Genomic DNA, 25,541 nt, shown 5'->3' with positions numbered 1-25,541 from the left:
AAAATACCCTAAAAAATTCCTAATCATTTGAAATTTCTTGAAACTTTCTAAAGCTCTTAAAAATTCCTTGGCATCTTTTAAAGTACTCTAAAATATTTATAGTCCTTTGAAATCCCTTGAAAAACATTTTAAACCTCCTTAAAACTCCTTGGAAGTTTCAAAATATCCTAAAATCTTTCAAATGATTTGGAATACCGTCAAATTATTGAAAGCTATTAAAAATTCTGTGGAAACTCTTAAAATACCCTAAAATATTTCTAATCCTTTGAAATCCCTGCAGACATTTTGTAGCTGATGAAAATTCCTTGAAATTTGTAAAACTATTCTAAAATCTTTAAAATCTGTTCAAATTATGGAAATGTATTGAAAATTCATTGGAATCTTTTAAAATACCCTAAAATATTTATAATCCTTTGAAACATCTTGAAATTTTCAAAATACCCTAAAATCTGAAAAATCCTTTGGAATACTTTCAAATGATTGATATCTGTTAAAGATTCCTTCAAATCTTTAAAAATCATAAAAAAAATTAGATATAATTCTTTGAAATATTTTGAAATCCCTTGAAACTTTTAAAAGCTCCTGAAAGTTCCTTGCAATTTGTCAAAATACCTTCAAACTCTTGAAATCTCTTCAAATTATAGAAATGTATTAAAAACTCCTTGGAAACTTTTCAAATACCTTAATATATTTCTAATTCGTTGAAATCTTTTGAAATACCTTGAAGCTTTTTAAGACTCTTTAAAATTTCTTGAAAGATTTTAAAGTATCCTAAAAAATTTTTAATCCTTTAGGATACTTGCAAATTATTTAAAACAGTTAAAAATGGCTTGAAATCTTTTAAAATACAATTAAATATTCCAACTTCTTAGAAATCTCTTGAAACGTCTTTGGAATTTGATAAAATACCCTTGGACTCTGTAAAATTATTAAAAATCTCTTCAAATTGATAAAATATAAAAACTTTTTAAAATCATTTAAGATGCGCTAAAGGATATCAAAAAAGTTAAATAAAATTCAGAAATACATATAGACCTGTATTCAATAGTGAAATTAATTAAATCATAGGTTAATTTATTGAAAGAAAAATGAATAAAATGACTTCATTCTACAAAAGAGACTAAACTGTGATTTAGGAAAATAAAAATTGACTAAATGTGACTCTGCGACAACCCTGATATCTTTTTTTAAATTCCTGACTTTTCCCTGTTTTTTAGACGAATTTTCTACCCAAACGATTAATTTTCTACCAAAAAAACTCATTTTCAACAAATTATAAGAATTTTAATATAAAAAAGATCAATTGTCAACTAAAATTAGAATAGTTAAAATGCTAAACAAATAAAAGTTCAAACAAAAAAAAAAAGAATTTTCAAGAAAATAGTTTTTTCATTCAAAAAATTAAGTTCTTGAAAATAGAAGAATTAAATTTACAGTAAAAACGATCAATTAAAAAATTAATTCTCAAACCAAGACTAGAATAGTTTAATTTGGAGTTAGAAAAACAAATTTTAAACGATAAAAAAACGAGTATTCAGCAAAATTAAATTAAAAATAAAATAAAATTAAAATAAATTAAAATTAAATTTAAAACAAATATTTGAAGTTTCAACTTCAGAAGATAAATTTTGAACCAAACATATGCGAGTAAAATTTTCAGTTAAGACACATCATTTTCATCAAAATAATTAAATTTTGAACAAAAAAAAAGGGTTACAAACTAAAATGATTTAGCTAAGTATTGGAATTTTCAACCAAAAAGGATGAATTTTCACCAAAAAACGTGACTTTTGATATTTCAATCAAAAAGGATTTTAATTTTATACCAAAAATAGTTAAATTCAACCGAAACAGATGAATTTTCAACAAAATAGTTTGAACTCTTCTTCAAAAAAGATTAATTTTCAACTAGAGAGAGTAATTTTCTACCAAAAATGACCGATTTTCCACAAATTAATTAATTTTCACCTATTACAGATAAATTTTTTACTCAAAATAGATTAATTAAATTTTGCAGTAAAACACTCAATTTTTTATCAAATCTATGTAAATTGCCAAGGAAATAGTATAATTTTTAACTAAAAATATCAATTTTCTACTAAAATAGACGAATTTTTAACCAAGTACAAGAATTTTCAACTACGTATTTAATTTTTAATGGAATTTTTAACAAAAAGAGAAATCAGTCACCAAAAAGCTTTAATATTCTCCTGAAAATTCGAACTTTCAATAAAATGTATAAATTTTAAAAAATATATATAGTTAAAAAGATTAATTTTCAGCTAGAAAACGAAAATTGGAACTAAAAATAAGATTTTCGCACTAAAATAATGAATCATCACCAAATAAATGAATTATTAACAAAGTAGTTTCATGTCCAGCTAAATTTTTGAATTTTCAACCAAATAGGATGAATTCTCACCGAAAAACGTGATTTTTTATATTTCAACCAAAAAGGATTTTAATTTTATACCAAAAATAGTTAAATTCAACCAAAAAAGATGAATTTTTAATTAAATAGTTTGAACCCTCCATCAAAAGAAATTAATTTTTAACTAGAGAGAGTACTCTTCTGCCAAAAATGACCGATTTTCAACAAATTAATTAATTTTCACCTAAAACAGATAAATTTTTTACTCAAAATAGATTAAATAAATTTTGCAGCGAAAAACTCAATTTTTAATCAAATCTATGTAAAATGTCAACGAAATAGTATAATGTTTAACTAAAAAGATCAATTTTAAACCTTTTAGATGAATTTTCTAATAAAATCGACGAATTTTCAATCAAGTATTTAATTTTTTAATGGAATTTTTCACAAAAAGAGGAATCAGTCACCAAGAAGCTTTAATATTCTCCTGCAAATTCGAACTTTCAATAAAATATATATTTTTTTAGTTAAAAAGATTAATTATCAACTAAAAAACGAAATTTTGAATAAAAATAAGGTTTGTAAACTAAAATGACGAATCATCAGCCAAATAAATGAATTTTTAACCGAGTACTTACAGTTCCAGCAAAGTATTTGAATATCCAATAAAAAAAGAATCAATTCTCAAAGAAAAACGTGATATTTGGTAATTGCACCAAAAAGAATTTAAATTTTATACAAAAAATATTTTCAATTCAGTCAAAAAAGATGAATTTTCAACAAAATAGTTTTTTAACCCTCCATCAAAAGAGACTAATTTTTAAACAAACATTTGCGATTTTTACCCATAATCATAAAATTAAGTTGAAGTTTATTTTATCGAAAATTTCTCAACTCTATCAGATTTTCCCTGACATCCCCAGAGTTTCTGGCATTACCCAATAATCTGTATCAACTCTATAATTAAAAAAAAAAAATAAAATATATATATATATATATATATTTATTTTACTTTAGAATTTTTTGTAAAAATATAAGTATTGGTTATGATATATATATATATTTGTTTAAACAATAAATGCTTATTCTCAAAATAAATTCTTGGGTATTTAAGAACTTTAATCCTCAATCATGGAGATAAAGCTTGTTAATTTTTATGTCTATTTTACCTAAAGAACTCTCGGCCTGGTCGTTACTACACATTCTCGCAACATGATCGACACCTATCCTTTCTGCTTCTTCTGTCGCCAAAGTGTAAGTTAATGGAACAAATAACATGGTGGCTTCTCCGTTGACCAAGTCAATCACTGACTCGTACAATGAAACTGGAAGTTGCTGGAAGTAAAAAAGAATTTCAATTGTAACCCTTCCAGAATTTACAGACCAAAATTAATCTCAAAACAGGGAAAATAGGGCGATTTCTCATTACAAAAATAGGAGAATAAATTCTGTAAAATAAAATTAATGTGGATATTATATTTAGATTAATTTAAATAGCTTTTAATTTCTAACATTTCAAAAAAAATATTGTACTTTCAACAAAATAGATGATTTTTTAAATCAAATAGTCGAATTTTCAACTAAAAATGCAAAAGATCAATTTTAAGTTTGAATAATAATTTTTTAACAAAAATTATAAATCTTTAGGCAAAAAATTATTGTTTTAACAAAGTAGATCAACTTTCCACCAAGTAGTTGAACTTTTTTGAAAGAAGACAAATTTTTCAGACAAGAGAGAACAAAATTTCTATTATATTGACGCATTTTAAAGCCAATAAGAATTTCCTACAAATCAACAGTTGAATTTTCAAACCGAAAATATGAATGTTTAACAAAAAAAAGTTAATTTTCCACAAAATAAGATTAATTTTTAAGAAAATAGTTGACTTTTTAAGTTAAAAAGTTGAAGGTTTTTAAAAGCAGTTTCAAAAAACGAACAAGTTAATTTTAGATTAAACAGGTGCTTTTAGAATAAGATAATTAAACTTTCAAACAAAAAGGAGGAATTTAAAAAAACGAAATTTGAATTTTCAACCAACAACGATGAATTTTCAACCAAAGGGTTAGATTTTTCAACAAAAAGATTAAACTTTAATCATAAAAAGTTGTGTTTTTAAACAAATGGTTGAATCATCAAATAGACTAATTTTTCTGAAAATTAAAAATTTTAATCCAACAAGAAGAGTTTTCAACCAAGAACTTTTTTACCAAAAAGATGAATTGTCAATCTAAAAGAATGCATTTTCTACAACAACAACAAAAACGAATTTTTAACCAACCCGTTAAACTTTCGACCAACAAACATGATTTTTTAACAAATTATTACAAAATTTTTACAAAATAGTTAAATTTCTAACTAAAATGATGAACCTTCATCAAGAAAAAATTAATTTTTAACAAAGGAGTTCAAGTAATTAGTTTAATTAAAAAAAAAAAAAGAATAATTCTCAACGAAAAATGTTATAGTTGATATTTGAAGCAAACAATACTTTAATTTAAAATTTTAATGAAGTTGAATTCAACTAAAAAATACGACATTTTAACCAAATAGTTTAATCCTCAACCAAAACAGATTAATTTTTATTTAAAAAGTTGCACTTCTGAACAGAATGCGTCAAATTTCTACCAAAAGAGAAGAATCTTCAACCAAGGAAGATTTTTTATTCGGGAGAGAGTTGAATTTTCTACCCGAAAATACTCATTTTCAACGTAAAAGTGAAATAAATAAATTGGCGGTTCAAACATTTTTTGTTTAGTCAAAAAAAAAAAAGATTTTCCAACAAAATAATTAAATCTGCAAAGAAAGAGATGGATTTTTAAGTAACAAAATAAATTTTTACCAAATTACTTAAATTTTCAACCAAGTAGTTCAAGTTTCAATCAAGAAAATTAATTTTATACCAAAAAGAGGAATTTACGAAAAAATAAATGCATTTTCAAACAAATAATATAATGTTTAACTAAATTTTTCAGTTAAAGAAAATAATTTTCAAATTATACAAACTTAAAAAAAAATTCAACCAGGAAAGATTAATTTTTAATAAAAAATTTAGAAGTGGAATTTTCAACTAATAAAAATAGAATAGTTAAATTTTCAATTAAAAATTTAATTTATATCAAAAAAGATAAACTACTTTTTAATCAAATAGTTTAATCTTAACCCAATAAAATGAATTTTTAAACAAGAAAAAAAAAACAAATTTTACACAGAAAAAAAAAGAAAAACTAATTTTCAACAAAAAAAATAGGATTTTTTAATGAAAAAATTGATTAGTTGAATTTTCAAATAAAAACGATCAATATTTAACAAAAAATGGATTAGTTAAATTTTCAATCAAGAAAATTAATTTTCAAATAAAAAACACACATTTTCTACATAGATAAATACGCATGCAATGAGATGGATTTTCAATTAATAAAATTAATTTTTAACAAATTAGTTTAACTTTCAACTGACTGGTTCAATTTTTTATCAAGAAGATTTATCAATTTTTACCAACAAAATATGAATTTACAACAAAATACATAAATTTTCAACCAAATTGTGAAATTTTCAAAGAAAAACGATCAGTTTTCAACTAAAAATGGAAGTTAAATTTTCAGTTAAAGAATTTATATTTCAAACAAACAAAAAATGAATTTTCCAAAAAATAGTTAAACCTTCAATAAAAAATCAGTTTTACCTTCATCAAAAAAATTAAATTTTTAACTAAAAATGGATGATTTAGATCTTCAGTTTAAAAATTTAATTTTAGACCGAAAAAACTAATTTTCAACAAAGTATTTAAACTTTACCCAATAAAATAAATTTTTAATTAAGTAATTCAACTTTAGTAGTTGCATTTTTGACGAAAATTAGGAATTTTTAATGAACAAATTAATAGTTGAATTTTTTATTAAAAACTATCAATATTTAGCCAACAATGGATTAGTTAATTTTCAATTAGGAAAATTAATTTTCACCTAAAAAACAAGAATTTTCAACGTAGATAAATATTCAAGTAGAGATGAATTTTCAATCAATAAAATTAATTTATAACAAATTAGTTTAACTTTCAACCAACAAGTTGAATTTTTTATCAAGAAGATAAATCCTTTACCAAAAAAAGACAAATTTACAACGAATCCAAAGATTTTCAATCGAATAGTTGAATTTCAAGGAAAAAAGATCAATTTTCAAATAAAAATGGAAGTTAAATCAATTATTTTTCAAACAAACAAAAAACGAATTTTCCAAAAAATAGTTAAACCTCCAATTAAGATTTTTTTAAATAAAAATAGTTCTACTTTCAAAAAAAGTTGAATTTTCAGCTAAAATGGATTATTTAGACCTTAAGTATAAAAATGTTACTTTAAACCTAAAAAATAAAAAAAAAATTTCTACAAAATATTCAAAGTTCATCCAATAAAATTAATTTTTAATCAAGTAATTCAACTTTAGTAGTTGAATTTTTAACGCAAAATAGGAATTTTTAATGAAAAATTTATTAGTTGAAATTTCAATTAAAAACGATCAATATTTAGCCAACAATGGATTAGTTAATTTTCAATTAGGGAAGTTAATTTTCAACTAAAAAACATGAATTTTCAACGTAGATAAATATTGTAGCGGAGATGGATTTTGAATTAATAAAATTAATTTTTAACAAATTAGTTTAACTTTCAACCAAGTAGTTGACTTTTTTATCCAGTACATTAATTCTTTACAAAAAATACGAAATTACAAAAAAAAACACATATATTCTCAAAGAAAAAAGAATTGTTTTCAACCAAAAAATGGAAATTAAATTTTCAGTAAAAAAAAATTATTTTCAAACGAATAAAAAACGAATTTTTGCCAAAATAGTTCAATCTTCAAGCAATAAAATAAATTTTTAATAAAGCAGTTCTACTTTCATCAAAATAGATGAATTTTCTACCAAAAATGGAAGTTACATTTTCAGTTAAAAAAAATAACTTCTAATGAAAAAAAGAACCTAATTTTGAACAAAATAGTTTAAACTTTAACCAATAAAATAAATGATTAACAAAGTAATTGAACGTTAGTAATTAAATTTTTAATGAAGGATTTAATAGTTGAATTTTCAAAAAAAAAAAAAAAAAAAAAAAAAAAAAAAAACAGTTTAATGTTCAACCAACTAGTAGAATTTTTAATCAAAATGCATTAATTCTGAATCAAAAATTTAGCAGTAGATTTTTCACTTTAAAAAATTATCTTTCAACGGAAAATAGTTAGATTTTCTTATTGGGTTCTATTAACTCAGTTGGCATTTATAGGAACAAACCAGAAAAATGGGAAGTTTCTTGAGAAAAGTATTTTACAAAAGAGGAATTCTTTAAAAATAGGAAAAGAGGAGAATAGGGCAAAGAATGTGAAGTCTTTTGAATGATTTTGTAAGAAATAGTTGATAAAAAAAAAACTTACATCGGCATTTTTGGGTCTGGGATCTAATTTTAATACAACTGGACTTTCGTTGATCTCGCAGATTTGTTTGTGCACTCTAATATCTCTATCATTTGGCATGTCACCCGTTGTGTACCAACCAAGAAAGTCCATTTCACTGAAAACTTGTTTGAACTGTTCCTCTTTTGTATTGTAATAATCTCTATCAATTATAACGTCGTCGCCTATACAAGTAAAGAGCAATTCAAATGAATTCATGATCTCAATGTTGCGTCCTTTCTGCTTTCCAATTATAGCTCCATAGACTGAAATTAACATTGAAAAATGTCAGAATAATTTGGATCTTCCACTTTCAAGTGCAAATTTTTTAATCTGCTAATTCCTTGATAATATATTTATATAATTTATCAGAACTTTTATCTCACGTAAACAGGTTGTGTAATTAAATTCTAGACAAAAATTCAATTACATAGACGAATTTTTAATAAAATACATGAATTTTTAAAGAAAAAGTTCAACTTTCAACTAAAAAAGATCAATTTTGAACCAAAAGTGAAATAGTTCAGTTTACAGTTTAAAAAATTAATTTTAACGCCACGTGTGAACCTAAATTTTAGGACTTAAGTAAAAAGCATTAAGAAACGTTTTCTGGTCCTGAATTTGTATAATTATGAAACAAACAAAAATAAATAAATTTCTCAAATTTTCAACTTGATATCGCGTTTCGTGTAAACGTAAGTTACGTTTAAAAAAAATGTAACAATACTTTTTCAGGTTACGCTCACATGACCTTAAACCAAAAAAAAAAATAACTTTAAACAAAAACTTTCAATTTTCAACAAAAATAAAAAGAATTTTCAATACAATTCATGGTTTTTGAAAGAAAATTTTGTTTAAAAAAAATGTATAATTTTTTACCAAAAGAAAAACACGAATTTTTAACCAAGAAGATTAATTTTCCATTAAGAAAGGAGGATTTCTCATTAAATACATAAATTTTGAAATAAATATTTGAATTTTCCACTAAAAAAGATAAGTTTTCAACCGAATGTAGAATAGTTAAATTTTCATTTGAAAAATTATATCACAAAAAAATGAATTTTAAACAAAAAAGTGAATTTTCAATAAAAAAAATACGAATTTTCAATCAAATAAATGAATTATGAACCAAATATTTGAATTTTCGATTTAAAACTGTCATTTTTCGACCAAAAATCGGACAGTTACACTTTTGGTAAAAAAAATTAATTTAACCAAAAAAAAATATAAAATATTAACCAAAAATATTAATTTTCTTCGAAAAAATACGATTTCATAATAAAATACATGAAGTTTTGCAAATATATTTGAATTTTCAACTAAAAAAAGTGGTAAGTTTTCAACCGACAGTAGAATATTTAAATTTTCAGTTAAAAATGATATGTAATAAAAAATTGATTTTATACAAAATAGATAAATTTTTAATGAAAAATACGAATTTTCAATAAAAAAAATTAATTATGAACCAAATAGTTAGATTATCAATTTTAAAAGGTCAATTTTCAACCAAAAACTGAATAGTTACATTTTTGGTTAAAAAAATTATTTCGAACCAAGAAAATGATGAATTTTTAACCAAAAAAATTAATTTTCTACGAAAAAAGACGTATTTTTAATAAAATACATGAATTTTGAAACCAATAGTTCAATTTTCAACCGGAAATTGAATTATTATATTTTCAGTTAAACAAAAATATTTGACTTTTCCAATAGAAAAAGATAAGTTTTCCACCAAAAGTAGAATATTAGAATTTTCAGTTAAACTAAAATTATATTCAACCAAACAAAAATAAATTCTAAACAACGTAGTTAAATTTTCAATAAAATACATCCATTATGAACCAAATACTTTAATTTTCTATTAAAGATTAATTTTTTACGAAAAAGACAAATTTTCAATCAAATAAATGTGAATTTTTAAACCAATAGTTGGATTTTCAACTGAAAAGAATACATTTTCAACCATCAGTGAAATAAATAAATTTCCTTTAAAAAAAAACGGACTTTTATTAAGAAATATTTATGTTCTACAAAAAAATAGAATTTTCAATAAAATACATTTATTTTGAAATAAATAGTTGAATTTTCTATCCAAAAAGTCGAATTGTTAATAAAATACATGGATTTAAAAACAAATAGTCGAATTTGTATCTAAAGAAGATACATTTTAAGTCAAAAATGATAAACGTAAATAAATTTACAGTTAAAAAATTAGTTTTTAAATAAAAAAATGAATTTTCAACAAAAAAGTTCAATTTTTCACCAAAAAACGAATTTTTTATCCAAAAGGATGAATTTTGTCTAGAAAGATTAATTTTTACTTCAAAAAATGCAAACTACATTAAAATACATGGATTTTGCAGCAAATAGTTGAATTTTCAATTGAAAAAATATCAGTTTTGAACCAAAAGTGGAATAATTAAATTGTCAGTCAAAAGAATTTATATTTCACAACAAAAAAAGAATTTTAAAGAAAATAATTGAATGAAACAAATCATTTAATTTTCAATTTAAGAAAATAAATTTTCAACCAAAAATGGAAGTTAAATTTTCAGATTTAAAAAAAAAGAATTTTTAAACAAAAAGTAAAACTTTCAGCCCAAAAGGACGAATTATTAACTAAACAGTTGAATCTTGGACCAAAAAACAAAACCAGTTTTTAAATAAATTACATAATTTTTAACCGTACAAGATAAATTTAGAACCAAAATATAATAGTAGACTTTTTAATAGAAAAGACTAAACTTTAACCAAAAATAGATCAAGGGAATAAACAAGAAAAAAGTTCAGTTTGAGGTTAGTTACACCTCCTTCAATAATTGAGTTCTGATACACATCGAAAAGAAATTCCTGCATGCAGTCTAATGTCCCTGTGCCTTTTTTTAATTTAAATTTTTTTTAAGTAATTAATAATTGATGATGAATGACAGAAACCTGAAAATCTTACCGAGTTGGTCGGAACCTTCCTGTGCTCTTAACCTAGTCCAGTGTTCGCTAACGTTCATTATAACTAGAGGATGGAGGCTAATAGACACGGATCCAACTGTCCCCGAAGATGCCATAACTCGACATGCAGAATTAGTATTTGCCGAGGATGTTGCAGCTTTCTCAGCAGCAACTGGTGCAAGTTCCATCGGAGCATCCGTCGAAGGACCATTGTTTTCATCCACTTCCATTTCACTCGATTGTTGCTTGGATTCACTCATTTTTTTGACTTCCTACCTACTTAATTGTTATTTCCGACTAATAAACAAATCTTTTTAAAATCAGGACCGATAAACAGAAAAACACGAGAGCGCACGAAAAATCAGCTGAATGCTCTAAAGAGTTTGAAGATGATGAGAATCGAGAAATTATGACATCTCGATTTGCCGGTAACTACAAGAAAATCACCAGATTCTAGGGAATTTCTCTTTGAATATAGTATTTTTACTTCAACCAGGCGCTACCTTCACTTTGTTAAGCGCTGAGAGGGAAACAGTGGTACCAATTGCATGGAACAAAACTTTATTTTTGAAATGTCTCCGTAATTAATTATGATTATTGTCATTTTATTATTTTATTAAATAGCTCTTTAAAAACAAAAACTATTTTTTAAGTACACTTTCATAGAAAAATTCAGTTTTTAGGATAGTATTCTCAAAATAGGGCAAAATGGATTTTACTAGTTGCTAGGTTGCCCTAGCTGGTGTCGTTGAAATTCCGCGAAAAATTCAAATTGGATGAAAGAAAAATTGCTTCTTTTATATAAGTCAATAATAAATATTGACAGTTTTTTTCATAAACCAAGTCAAAAGTGTCAGTCGTTAAATAAGAAAATTAAAAATGTAATATTTTGAGTAGAAGCAAAGATATCTGGTAGAAATTCGCAAACGTTTTATATTTTTTGTTTTGTACAAAATTCAACTGCTTCGTTGAAATAGTTTCTTAGAAATTCATTTTATTGTTTGCAGATTCTTCTCTTTATTTGAAAAATTAAACCATTTCGTTAAAAATGGGTTTCTTGTTGTTAAAAATTAATTTTTTTTTCACTGAATATTTGAATACTCCGTTAATAGTCAACATTTGATCTTTTTTATCTGAAAATTCTACTAATGTGTTAAAAATTTATCTTTCTTGGAGAAAATTTAACTTCTTGGTTATGAATTCATGTTTCTGGCTAAAAAGTTTAATATTTGGTTGCAAATTAATTTTTTCCCTAATTAAAAATTAATTTTTTTCAATTGAAAGTTGAAATTTTTCACTTTTGGTTGAAAACTTGTCTTATTTAATTGAAAATTCCACTATTTTTTTCATGATTTATGTATTTATTGCACAATTTTTGTTTAAAATATAACTGTTCTGTTTAAAATTCATGGTTTTAAATTAATTTTTTCAGCTTTCTCAACTTCAATTACATTTTTTTCAATTAAAAGTTTAACTATTTTATTTTTGTTGAAAATTTACCCTTATTAATTTGAAACGTCAATACTACCCGAATTAGCTATCACAAAAAATTTAATTGGGCACATTTCAACATTTAATCCTTTTTTAGTTAAAAATTCATCTTCTTTGGTTAAAATTTAAACTGTTTCATTGTAAATTCATGTATTTTGTTGAAAATTCAACTTTTTATTAGAAAATTATTCTTAGTTGAACAATCATGATTTTGGTTGAAAAAATAAATTTGTTGAAAATGAATTTTTTAACTGAAAATTGAACTACACTTTTAGTTGAAAATTATTTTTTTCAGTAGAAGCTTTACCTTTTTGTTTTGAAATTCATATATTTTATTGAAAATTTGTCTTCTTGTTAGAACACTTATCTGTCTGTTGAAAATATTTTTTTTTTCAACTGCAAATTTAACAAGTCCACTTTTGGTTCGAAATGTATCATTTTAGTTGAAAATTCAATTATTTCTTTAGGTTTCCATTTTTATATATGTAATTAAAAATTTATCCTTTTTAGTAAAAAATACTTCTTCTTGGATAAAATTAATTTTTGTTTATAAATTAATTTAACACCACATATTTTGGTTAAAATCAATACCTTCTGATTAGGATGAGAATGTAGAAATGAACTCTCGCTTTCAGTCAAGTGTCAGGGGTTGCCTTCAAATAACCTTGGACTGATTTGGTGGGATCGAAGCGTAAACAGTGAGGGCCGCCTGACTCGTTTCCAATTGGAATATATACATAATGACGTAGCCCCTCTCGCCCTACTCCCCTGAGAAACTGCCTGAGCCAGCAGTTCTAGGAAGGCTGAGAACGGGGTGAATGAAAGCGAGAGTTTGGTGTATGTCAAAAAGTTCACATTATGAACAAAGTTAAGTGCAAAACATGAGATACATGACGAGAATGTTCTGTTAAAACCAAAGGAGCTTTAACAAAAGAGAAATCACAATCACCACGATATTAACGATCAGATGAATCGTTTGCAAATCACTCTAAATTCTTCATTATTTGGATCTCCTAAATTTACTCAATTCAATGGATTGTATTTTGAATTTTTAGTTTCCTAGCCCGAGGCAGAAACCCTTATAGTTTTGATCAGGCCCAAAACTGACATAGGACCCAAAATTGTTTTAAATTAACATAATTTGTATTCAGTTTGCTTTAATTGTTTACAATAAACTTGAATTATTATGAACTTTATCAAATTCTTCGTATTTCTCTTAAAGTCCTTTAAATTTACTCAAATTTTACTGAAATTAATGGCATTCTTGAGATTTTTTGATTTTTTTTCAAACTTACTTGAATTCTTTCAAATTTAACTCGAATTGTTTTACAGTCTTATTTTATCCTGAATTTAAAAAAGTTCGCGTGGGATTCTTATAAATTTCACCGAATTCTTTTAAATTCTGACTCATTCCTAATAATAATAAATAAAAAATGTAAAAATTTGAATTTGTTTTATGACATTTATAAAAGATTCTATATTAGAAAATGTTAAAAGATTGGAACTGTCTTCCTTAAATAACAATGGTCAAGGAAAATAAAAAATTAATCATGGAAAGATCTGGGAAAAATCAGGGAGTTTTTTAATTTGTGGCCACCCTGTATTAAATAAAGATAACGCGTTCATTCTAATAAAAATCCAATCTTATTAAATACCCTATTTGCAGTGGAAATATTTGGTCAAGGGAGATGCATATTCACAGGAAAAAAGGAATACTTTAAAATGATACAACCTAAGTTCAGAAATGTAATTAAAATGCAGGTTTGAAAATGATATCTTTTTAATATCTGATGAATATTTGCTTAAATCAATTCCATCTCTGCATTTTGTTACATTTCTGAATTAAAGCTGTAACATTTTTCAGGATTCTACTTTACTGTATTTGATATAATAGAGTGTAGAAGCCATAATTTTATAAATATTTTGAATTGTAAGATATTTTATAAACCTTTTGAATTTGTTTCAATGAGTCATTTTTAACTATTTAAACAAATAAAAGTTGTTTTAATGATTTTTTAAAATTCTTCTTCTCATTAAAAATGATTAATATTTCTTTCGTGGAAAATCTATTAAATTTTGTTGAATAATTTTCAATTGTTTAAACAAATTCCATTTGTTGAAATAATTTTTTTTTTAAATTTGTTTTTTATATAATTTATTACTGTTGGTATATATGGTATATGTTTTTTATAGTTATTTATAAGCCAATAGGTTTACTCGAAAGTCTCGAAGATGTCTTGCAGGAGAAATATTTTTGGATTTCGTTTCAAAACGTATTCGAATATTAGATGTTCCTGTTAAGAATTAAGATATAATTGCTGAAATAAATCAGTAATATTTACAAATTTTGTGGAAAAATTATTGTTCATACAAACAAAAGTTTTTTGAAAATAAATAAAAATTGGTTGTTCATAAAATTGAAAAATATTTTAAAATAAATGTATGTCATTAACTATAATAAACTGCCAGTTCGACGAATTTATAGAAGGAAAAAACTTTCTTAAATAAATGGAACTTTTTACATAATCAACAGTTGATTAACCAATATTGATAAATAATCCACTAGACCAACAGTAATAATATTTAATACAAAAAAGAGTTCGATACAATTATTTAAAAAAATAGAATTATAGGCGTGACTCACTCGATGGGGGAAAGTAGTAGTGTGTGGAAGGGATAGAGAATTTTCAGATTGATCTATAATTCTCGTTTTATTTATGTAAATAACACGATTGTTCCGCAACACTGCTCCGACCCAAATTGCTGATCAATCTCTCTAGCAATCACCCCAAGTGAAGATCCTAAGAAGATTTAATTTGAATAATGCTAGAAAAATTGCTGTTTCTTCCCAAATATTCAACCATTTGTCTACTTTTCACTTGGAGTGACTTAATAACTAATTCGATTTGGTAAAAGACAAAGAATGAAATAATTAGTAGTAGGTCGGAAAAAATAATTCAAAAAAATAAAAAGATTGTTCAAAATATTATTCTCTCTAATGTTTATTTATATATAATAATAAATTGTTTAAACAACTATTTTTCTTAACTCGCATCAATTATTACCTCACTAAGTGAAAAGTGGAAAAGAAGTTAAAAATCCCAGTAAACAATGAACAATAATCATCAACAAAAAGTTGAAAATTTAAGAAAAAATCTCCATTTTGTAGCATTATTCAAAGATAATAATCTAATCAATAATAATAAAGTGTTTTAACAATTATGTTTTTAACATGAATCAAGTATTACCTCACTCTAATTGATAATTGGACAAAAGTTGGAAATTTAAAAAAAACGCGACTTTCTATCTCTATTATAAGGAAAAATCCTAAACAAAATAATAAATTGTTTTTTATTGTTTTAATTTTTTTAGAAACAATTTGTATTTTTTTGAAACGCAAAAAAAATCATAATTAGGTTTAAAAATTCGCAAACCCCATTTTTTAACTCATGGCGTTTTTTGAGACACTATGGAACAGAATTATGGGGGTGGTTTTCAAAAATTAATAATTTATGTTGAGAATTCAAAAATTTCATTGAAAATATTTTTTTAAAATTTATTTTCTTAAACTGAAAATTTAACTATCCTGTTTTAGTTGAAAATTCGTCTATCTGGCTCGAAAAATTACATATGTTGGTAAAAATTTTAACTATTTGGTTAAAACTTCACTTTTATATTGAGAATTCAACAATTTGATTAAAAATATTATTTTTGTTGTTGTTGATATTTTTTTTTTTTTACTGAAAATTGAAGTATTCTTTCTTTTTTTCTTGAAAATTAAACTATTTTGGTAGGAAGTTCACCTATTTGGTTAAAAATTAAAGTTTTTTGTTGAGAATTCAACAGTTTGATTGAAAATATTTTTTTCCCGAAAGCTACTTTTTTTTTAACTGAAAATTTAACTATTCTATTTTTATTTGAAAATTCATTCTTTTTGTTTAAAAATCCATCTTTCTGGACTGAAAATTTAACTATTTTGTTTTGTGTAAAAAGTTCAACTATTTAGTAAAAAATTTAATTTTTTGTTCATAATTTAACAATTTGATAGAAAAAGTATTTTTTTTGTTGACATTATTTTTTCTAACTGAAAAATTTAACTATTCTATTTTTGGTTATAAATTAATCTTTTTTTGTTGAAATTTGAACTATTTTGGTAGAGAGTTCAACCATTTGGTTGAAAATTAAACTTTTTGTTGAGTATTCAACAAATGAGGTTGTAAACTCTGACAAGAGGAAAGCCGGCCTGGTGGAATGGTGTCTACTTGTAACTCCGCTGCTGTCGGGTTCCAATCTTTTGACTAAACAATTTTGTACATCATATACAAATTAAAATTATTACTATTATTTATTTTAAATAATTATAAATTAATTATTAATCAATAATTAATAATAATTATTTAAAATGTAAGAAATTTAAATTAGATTAAAATCCAAATTAAAAATCCTATTTAACGTCTAATAATCAAATTGATGCAAACTCCTGTTAAAAACAAGAATCCAACGACCAAATTTGGAGCACAACGAATAAACAAAAACAAAAAATTCTATTGTAATCTGAAAAAAAAATGTCGGACAAAAATAAAGAAAGAGGAAAGAAAAATGAGAAGGCATTCAACCACATCCCCTTCCTTCTTTTTTTCTTTCTTTCGTCTTTTTTATTTTTATTATCATCCAATTACAATAAAATAACATTAAAAATGCAAATTAAAAATAAATAAAATTGTATTACCAACTTTTCGGTACTCGTACAGTACCCTTATCAAGGCAAGAAAAATTTAAATGGTAGAAATTGACAGCACCCACGAATAGGTACTCTCTCTTTGATACCTGAGAATCGATAATAATAATTAAATTAATTAATTGAATAATAATTATTTGTTATTATTTATTGGTACTTATTATTATGAAAATTTATATTACAAATTATTGATAATTATTAATCAATCCATTTCTTCAATTCCTTCAGTGTATGCTCTTGGTAACACGTGGGTGTTTTTGATGTGACCAAATCATGACGATTGACGAAAATTCTGCTGGTTCTAGTGGACAAACGTAAACAAAATTTCTATCCAAAAGATTCGAAGCCCACAACAGCAAAGTCACAAGGAGAATACCGCAATTTTCAAAAATTAATATTTTCAAGCCTGGGCTCCATCATCGAATGAAATTCGATAATCTTTCGAATTATGCTCACGCGGATAAGCTGATACAGCCTGAACAGTAGCCTGTTCTGGAAAAATACAGGATAAAAATACTATCCACAGAAGATACTGAATGAATAATAAAATTTAATTATCTAAGTTTCAATTAACAGTGAGAAGTGTTTACATTTTCAAGATAATTTATATGAATTTTCTATGATACAATACTTCATTACAAGTTTTTGTTTGAACAGAAATAAGACCAAGGATGAATCACTTTGAGATATCACTACAATATGATCCAAGATCCAGAGGTTCTAGCATTGCGGACTATGATCGGTAGACATTAGTTGTTGGTGGTAATGATAGTTATTGGGGTCATAATAAAGGGTTGGGTAAGATAACAGCGTATGAGCTGATGAGAGTAGGATGTTGGAGAATGAGGACGAAATGGTCCAGCTCGAATGAGTTGAGCCTGCTCAGCCTTTTGAGTCTCTCGACGCTGTTTTTGCAAACTCTATTAGTAACCCTTGTATATGGAATATAATTTTCCATAATTTCGAAATGGTAGACCTCGCAGAAAGTTAAAATTTTTATACTTATAATAAGGTAAATAAGGTTGTAGACCTCGGAAACTAACTAAACCATATCCTGGAACCTCTCGACGATGTTTTTGAAAAGTCTCCGGATAAGCAAGACCTGTGGGTTTAAACGTATCAACCGGGAAAGATTGTTGATCACGTAGAGGTTGAGCTAGAGCGGATGGTTCAGAAAGAGATTGTTGGCCAGATTGAGTTCGAGCTAGAGGGAATGGTGCAGAAGGAGATTGTAGACCAAGTCGAGTTTGAGCGAGAGGGAATGGTGGAGAAAGAGGTTGCTGACCAGGTGGTGTTTTAGCTAGAGGGAATGATGCAGAGAGAGATTGTTGACCAGGTTGAGTTTGAGGTTGAGAGAATGGTTGAGAGAGAGCTTGTTGACCACGTTTTGGTTGCATATTCATGTTGCCGCTTCCAACGTTTCGAGAGGAGCTTAAATCTGTAAAATAAATAGAAATTCATGAATTTATGAGGATTAAAAATCAATAAAAACAATTTAACATCAACAACCGCCGGGTTTCGCTGGGAGCGACCCGAGGACTACCGCCTTCTGCATTTTTCCCGCAAGCGTTTTCGCATATTGTTGACACGCAGAGATGCTTTTCAGGCTATTAACGAGTCAAAGCTTGGCACCTCCAAGAGCGCCGATGATAAGGAGAATTCAAAAGAAGAAAAAAGTTTTCTAAAAATTTCTGTAAAAATTTAGAAGATTATAAGTCAATTTTTTACATTTTTAATGATTTTTCAAAATTTTAAGAAAAAATCGAGCCAGTTAAAAATATTTTGGATTCCTTCATCTTTTAAAAATACTCGAATAAAAAGACTCAAGAATCTTATAAAAATGATATCAATATAAATATAAAAACAAACTGATAAAACTTACTTTCTTGTTCTCAATTCTGAGAATTTAATCAATATTTATATTAAGTAACTACAATGTTTTATTTATTTCTAGAGAATATTTCGTCTTAACAAAACGTTATTTTTTATTTAGATAACGTCTATTATGTTTTAAACATAATACAAAAAATGTTACGTAGCGGCGCGGCGGAGAGGGGAGGGCAGCGCCGGATTAACATTTTTCGGGGCCTAGGGCTAAACCTCGAAGGGGCCCTCTTAAGGGCAGAGAAAGTCCCAATTTTGCTGTAACGTACGAAATTTTCTGGGGTCACGGGCCCATCGGCCCCCTGGGGCCTGGGGCAACAGCCCCACCGTTTAAAAGATTTACGTTTTCTTTTTTACAAATTACAAAGAATTTTCAACAGCTTAAAAAGTTTCAAGAGACTTCAAAGGATTCTAAACGTTTTAGTTTTTTTTAAACCTAAAATTTGGTAATATATTTTAATGATTTAAAGGTATAGTAAAGTATTTTAAAGGTATAAAGATATTTTTTAAACTTCCAAGGAATTTAAAACGATTTCAAAGGATTGGAAATTTTCTTGGGTTTTTTTAAAAAAATATTTCATTGCATTTTTAATATATTTCTATAATTAAAAGGTATTGTAAGGATATCAAAAGTTTCCAAGAAATGTTTGATTGATTTCATTAGTTTGAAGATATTTTGAAGCACTTTAAAAATGTTAGGGTATTTTTAAAACCCTCCAGAAATTTTTAACAGCTATTTTAAGGTTTAAGGAATTTTAAATAGATATGAATCATTTTAACGGATTTTAAAGGGATTTTATAGGGTTTTTAGGGTTTTGAGGGTTATTTTTATAGTTTCGAAGGAATTTTGAAGAGTCTTTAAAGTTTTAAAGGATTTGAAATGGTTTAAAATAGTGCAGGGCAGGTTAAAAGATTCCAAGAAATTTTTAATAGATTTCATTAATTAAAAAGTATTCTAAAATATTTTAAAGATATTGGAATATTTCTTAGCGTCCAATCAATTTTTGAGAGCTTAAGAAGTTTCAAGAGATTTCGAAGAATCTGAAATATTTAAAGGGCATTTAAAAAGATTTCAAAGGATTTGAAATATGGTAGGGTATTTTGAAAGGTTTTAAGACATTTTGTAGAGATTTAACACATTTAAGGGGTTTCCAAAGATTTTAATGATTGCATGGTATTTAGAATGTTAATATGGTTTTAAAGAATTTCCTATCATTTCGGAACATTTGAAACGACTTTGGAGGACCTGTAAGGTTATATGATATTTTCAAAGATTCCAAGGGATTGTATAAGATTTCCGAGAATTTCAATGATTTTAAGTTAATTTAAAGGCTCTGGCGGTAATTAAAAAAATATGAATTTAAAAAACCCTACGAAGCCCTTTTTTATAGGCGGCCGACGCCTACTTCAACTAATTTTTGTTTAATTTATCCTGAAGTAATTGAAACTCTATTTAATCAAATTCCTTTGAATTGCTGTAAAATTTCCTAAGCTCATTTCGATCTTACTGAATTCAATTAATTGTTGATATTTAGGAATTGTTTTTCAATTTAAATGTATTGTTATTAAGTACCTTTAATTGTATATAATTAACTTAAATTTTTATGATGATTATCAAACTCTTTGCACTTTGCTTAAATTCCTCTAAATTCTGTACTATTTTACTGAAATAAATGTAATTTTTTTTTCAAATTTTTATGACCTTCTTCTGTATTAACATGTAGATAAACTGTCCCTTCTGAATTCCCTTATTGATTAAATCCCCTATATGCAGCTCAAACATTTGGCGACTGGAGAGGAAAACTGCAAAAAACCTTCCCCAATGAAGGTTACTAATTAAGTTTAGATGTAGAAATTCATAGGAGAAAAGCATACTTTAAAATCATAAGCCCTAAATTTTGAAATGTAATTAAAATTCAAAGATAAAAATGAGGCATTAAGAAAAAATGTTCCCATCTAAATGTAAGGAAACCTATGAATTATGAAATTCGGATATTGGGATCTTCTTCTTTTCTGAAAAATTTTTGCTGAACTAAATATAAATAAAACTTGCCAAATAAATAACAAGATATAAGTTTTAAAATATAAAATATAAAAATGATAAAATATGATATAAGAATATAAAAGTTTGTACAAATAAACTTACCAACAGTGTTGAGGAAAACCATAAAAGCTAGAAATACGGTCCACATTTTGGCTACAGTAAAAAAAAATTTTTTTTTAACTTTACGAATGCAAATGATAAATTCCAAGGAGACTACTCGCTTATATTAGGTATTTCCGGTTGAGTGGGGGAAATCCAAGATACTTGCATGCCAAGGGGCAAGCAGTAATACCAATTGCATGAGACAAAACTTTATATTTTTCACAACTTGGAAAAAAATGATTTCTCGCGAGACCTGTATTTGAATATTATTTTTTTATTTTTCTAAAGATATTCAATTAAATAATAAATTCGATAATATTTTTGTAACAATCATATTATTTAATTAAACAGCCTTAATAAATAGAAAATAATACCCAAATACACTTTTCCATGCTGTGAAACAAAAGTTTTAGCCCATGCAAATAGTATTACTACTACGCCATCGGCATGCAAATAAGTTGACAGCATAAGTTACAACTTGAGATACTTTTAGGACAATCTATTAAATTTTTTGTAATTTTTTAATTTCTGTGCCCTTCATATCTTTGTTTTTGTTTTTCTCAAAAATATGTATTTTATATTGGTATTCCAAAATAATGCGAATATCGAGCATACACGGAAGCGCTAAAATTTCTAAATTTCACAATATTTCTGCATGAATCTGATGGAATTCAATCGACATTAAATGACAAAACATATAGAATGATTTTCAGAATTTAAGACTGAAATACTTGTTGACAAACTGTGTTCAACAGGACTGCGGATTTTTTGTTTGATCAGCAATTTGCACTTCAGAATGAACCGCTTTTTGTTATAACGGTTATAACAGGTCAAAGTCATTACCATCTACATCAAAAATCATACCTGTTGCAATTTGAGTTCAAATCAAGATTTGGGGTAACCGGATACCCACCTTTCTTTTTTAATTTTTTAATTCGTAAAAGGTAAACTGCATCAAGGTATTAGGTGACTTATAAGTCAAATTCAGGAAATCCCAAGTTATATTTTTAAGCGCATAATATTATTTAACAATCCCCGAAAACCACCCTAACACTTTTACCTAAACTAATAACCAAGTGTCTCTCAACAAAACACTTTTTAAAATTTTCAATTTTGAAGGATCACATAAATCACCTTTACAGAACCCCAAGTTGTATTAATAACCTCATGATAATATTCAACAACCCCTGATACCCACTCTTATCGGTTTTAACGAAAACATTCCAAATTTTTTCTTTCAAAACACTCGAAAAAATTTAATAATTTGAAATAATCACACAAGTCAACTTCAAAAACCCTAAATCTATATTCTCAATCCCCTTATAATATTTAACAACCCTCAAAAAACACCCTTATCACTTTTGCCTGAACAAATCCCAAGTGTCACTCGGCAAAACACAGAAAAATAGAAAAATTCGAAATAATAATACAAACCAACTTTGGAGAATCTCGAGTTATAATTTAAACCCATAATAATATTCGGCAACCTCCGGAAAAAAACACCTACCACTTTTGCCTGAACAAGTCCCAAGTGTCTCCTGGTAAAACACAGAAAAGCTAAAAAATTTGGAATAATAATACAAATCACATTCGTAGAAACTCGGGTTATATTTTAAACCAATAATAATAATCGGCAACCTCCAAAAAACCACCCCAACATATTTACCTGCACGAATCCCCTTGTGCCTTCACGCAAAACACTAAGAAAAATTTTAATTTGAAATAATCACCAAGCTACCTGCACACGTGAACATTATTTTCTACCATTTCTAACCAACGTTCAACGTTAGTACTCTCGCCTAAAACTCTCCTTTAAACTATAAAGGACTCGCCTTTTCATAATTTAAACTCCCAAAAAGCCTGCCCTTTCCCTCAATTAATATAAAATCGATTGCTTTATATTTTTGGACATAACGTTGTGGTCAGTGAATTAGCAAATACGTGAATATAGGAAAATTGTGCTTCGCAGGTTGTTTATTCCTCAAAAATAAAACACATTATTACAAATTTTTATCATTTCTGATCGTTTATCATACATTTATTGAACGCTTTAACACAGGAACATTAAAATTAGATACTCTTCGTATTATTTCGAAACCTTTTTATGCTATATCACAAATCTAATAACTTTTTCTTGCCAGATTATTACTTATTAAGGATTTTCACTATTTTGTATTATTCTAGTAGTATTATGTGTCTATTTTAAAAGAAAACTGCTCTAAATAATGATAATCAATTGTTTATAAAATGTTTTGAATTATCTCATTATCATAAAAAATAGTCCAGGCATCTGACACTTTTACATCGTATTAAGTAGGTAATGCGCGTTTTTTGCTCAAACGGTTTATTAAGGGGTCCTGATTGAATTTATAAGTTTTCTAGAAATAACACCCGTGCGTTCCGGAGATATTTTTGAAAAAAGTTCCAAAAATCGTGTTTGCGTAGACTGACCCGTCCCATTGCATTTTAGAGCAAAATGTCCAACACCAAATTTAAACTAGAGGAAATTCTGAAAAAATTGAAGCCAAAAAATCCCTTTATCTTCATTAGGTGCCGAGTTTTGGTCCTTCAAAGAACCCGAAATTTTTGGAAAAAAGACGATAAAAACCCAATTCTGAAGTTTTTATCTGTTCTTTGGAACCTGTTAATTTTACCAAGAAAATTCAAAAGTTAAATTGAAGTAGATACAATTTCGAGTAATTCCAAAAAATAATGCAATGATCTAGCGCCAATAGGTCATAAGTTATAACGTCAAAAAGATGACCGCTTTTGACTTATTTTTAGGGCAAATTACTCGTGTTCAGTTTTTAAAAAATACTTCGTTCCCCGTGAAGCTACAAAATTGGTTCAAGAGAAAAAGTTTCAGGGCAAAAAAATCTGCGTTAATCTAAAAAATAATATAATCTTCTAGTCTTTACAGATCAAGAGTTCAACTTTGTGAGACTATAACTTATGGCCTATTAACGCTAGATCATTGCATTTTTTTATAATTACTCGAAGTTGCGTCTATTTCAATTAAACTTTTAAAAATTTTTTCATAAGATCAACAGGTTCCAAAGTACAGATACAAACTTCAGAATTGGATTTTTTCGCCTCTTTTTTTTTTAATCCGGGTTCTTTAAAGGAACATGCTCGGTACCCATTGAAGATAGAAGGTTTTTTTCGCCCACAAATTTTTCAGAGTTTCCTTTAGTTTAATTTTGGTGTTCAACATTTTGGTCTAAAATGCAATAGGATGGGATAGTCTACGCAAACACAATTTTTGGAACTTTTTTCCAAAATATCTCGAGGTCGCACGGGTGTATTTTGTAGAAAACTTTGAATTTTATTCTGGATCCCTTAATCTACCATTTTAGCAAAAAAAAACGCGCATTACCTACTGTAAAAAGATCTTTTTTCGTACGAGATGCCTGGAATAAAAGTATTATTTCATATATTAGAAACAATTTTGACTGAAACAAACAGCAAAAAATCAAAATTAGCGCTACAATCTCGCAAAACCCTTTTTTTTCTTAAGGGTTTTTTTAAACATAATAAAATAGGTTTATGACGATATGGGATAAACATCTTAAGCTTGATGGGGTTTGTGGAACTTCTAAATATCAAATTTGGGAACACGAGAATTTGGTAATTAAAAAAAAACTTAGATCACCCCATTTCTCATTCAAATACATATCTGAATTTTTTAAATCGATATCTCGAATAGTTTTCGAGATATCGAAGGCACTCCTGTGATGGGTCACAGAAATAATGTAATATCACACCCTTGCCCCTTTTCCAACGCACCGTGGGGTGGGGGGGGGAGGCACCCCTGTGACTGCTCATAGAAATAATGTAAGATCACACCCCTGTCCCTTTTCCCTTATAGGAATCCAAATTAAAACTCCTTTTTCTCACACAAAAATCGCCTGTCGGAATAAACTTATGAAATCATGTACATTAAAAAAAAAGTTTAAAAAATCAATAAATCGAAAACTATTCGAGATATCGATTTAAAACTTTCAGATTCATGTTTCTCGCTAAAAATACTATAGGAAACCGCATTAAAACGTTGTCGCCATGGATATCGTGATCTTGCTAATTTTAGAATTGATTGAATAACTTAACATTTCAATATGTCAGTAATTGTTTTAAATAAAATATTTTTAATATAATATTCAGTTTGATCTAATAAATCAGAGAACGATCTACACAGTCCGAAACAATTTAGGAGACTGAACCCTTTTCATTGAAAATGTCAAAATAAAGACACCAGTCGATTTGTTTACATTCTGTATTAATAAAAAGAAAGAATAAAAAAAAAGAGTGGAACAAGCAGCGAAACGCAAATTTTCCTATTTTCAGCTATTTGCTAATTCACTCAAAACAACGAAATGATCAAAAATATAAAGCAGTCGACTTTCTATTAATTGGGGGAGAGCGCAGGAGTTTTTAATGATCAATTTTTTCTTTAATGAGTCCTTTATATCAGATGGTATAGACAAGGGGGTACTCAAGGGGAGGTTTTTTTGGTTTCAACACC

At 26.5% G+C, this 25,541-nt stretch overlaps 2 protein-coding genes across 2 annotated transcripts; both read right to left on the bottom strand.

Annotated features, from left to right (window-relative positions):
- Positions 1 to 3,496: 3,496 nt before the first annotated feature.
- Positions 3,497 to 11,133, bottom strand: LOC117175288 (COP9 signalosome complex subunit 6). The gene is made up of 3 exons (XM_033364998.1): positions 10,762 to 11,133; positions 7,797 to 8,080; positions 3,497 to 3,706 (listed from the first exon to the last, which is right to left on the bottom strand). The coding sequence occupies exons 1-3, from the start codon at positions 11,018 to 11,020 to the stop codon at positions 3,497 to 3,499; spliced, it is 753 nt and encodes a 250-aa protein (XP_033220889.1). The 5' UTR covers positions 11,021 to 11,133.
- Positions 11,134 to 17,176: 6,043 nt separating this feature from the next.
- LOC117174863 lies at positions 17,177 to 21,093 on the bottom strand. The gene is made up of 2 exons (XM_033364264.1): positions 21,020 to 21,093; positions 17,177 to 18,427 (listed from the first exon to the last, which is right to left on the bottom strand). Exons 1-2 carry the CDS (start codon positions 21,063 to 21,065, stop codon positions 17,913 to 17,915), a joined length of 561 nt encoding a protein of 186 aa, XP_033220155.1. The 5' UTR covers positions 21,066 to 21,093; the 3' UTR covers positions 17,177 to 17,912.
- Positions 21,094 to 25,541: the final 4,448 nt, after the last annotated feature.

This window comes from Belonocnema kinseyi, chromosome 6, assembly GCF_010883055.1.
Source record: "Belonocnema kinseyi isolate 2016_QV_RU_SX_M_011 chromosome 6, B_treatae_v1, whole genome shotgun sequence".
Classification (NCBI taxonomy): domain Eukaryota; kingdom Metazoa; phylum Arthropoda; class Insecta; order Hymenoptera; family Cynipidae; genus Belonocnema; species Belonocnema kinseyi.
Note: the sequence above shows the minus strand (reverse complement) of the source record. Positions and strands in the feature narration are given on the sequence as shown.

What these genes read in the sequence shown, in the direction of transcription:
- LOC117175288 (XM_033364998.1), bottom strand. Translation starts at nt 11,020, where the DNA reads ATGAGTGAATCCAAGCAACAATCGAGTGAAATGGAAGTGGATGAAAAC. An exon ending in GGAAGGTTCCGACCAACTCG is followed by an intron (nt 8,081 to 10,761) that starts GTAAGATTTTCA and finishes TGTTAATTTCAG; the next exon opens with TCTATGGAGCTATAATTGGA. An exon ending in CCAGACCCAAAAATGCCGAT is followed by an intron (nt 3,707 to 7,796) that starts GTAAGTTTTTTT and finishes TTTTACTTCCAG; the next exon opens with CAACTTCCAGTTTCATTGTA.
- LOC117174863 (XM_033364264.1), bottom strand. Translation starts at nt 21,065, where the DNA reads ATGTGGACCGTATTTCTAGCTTTTATGGTTTTCCTCAACACTGTTG. An exon ending in GGTTTTCCTCAACACTGTTG is followed by an intron (nt 18,428 to 21,019) that starts GTAAGTTTATTT and finishes TTTATTTTACAG; the next exon opens with ATTTAAGCTCCTCTCGAAAC.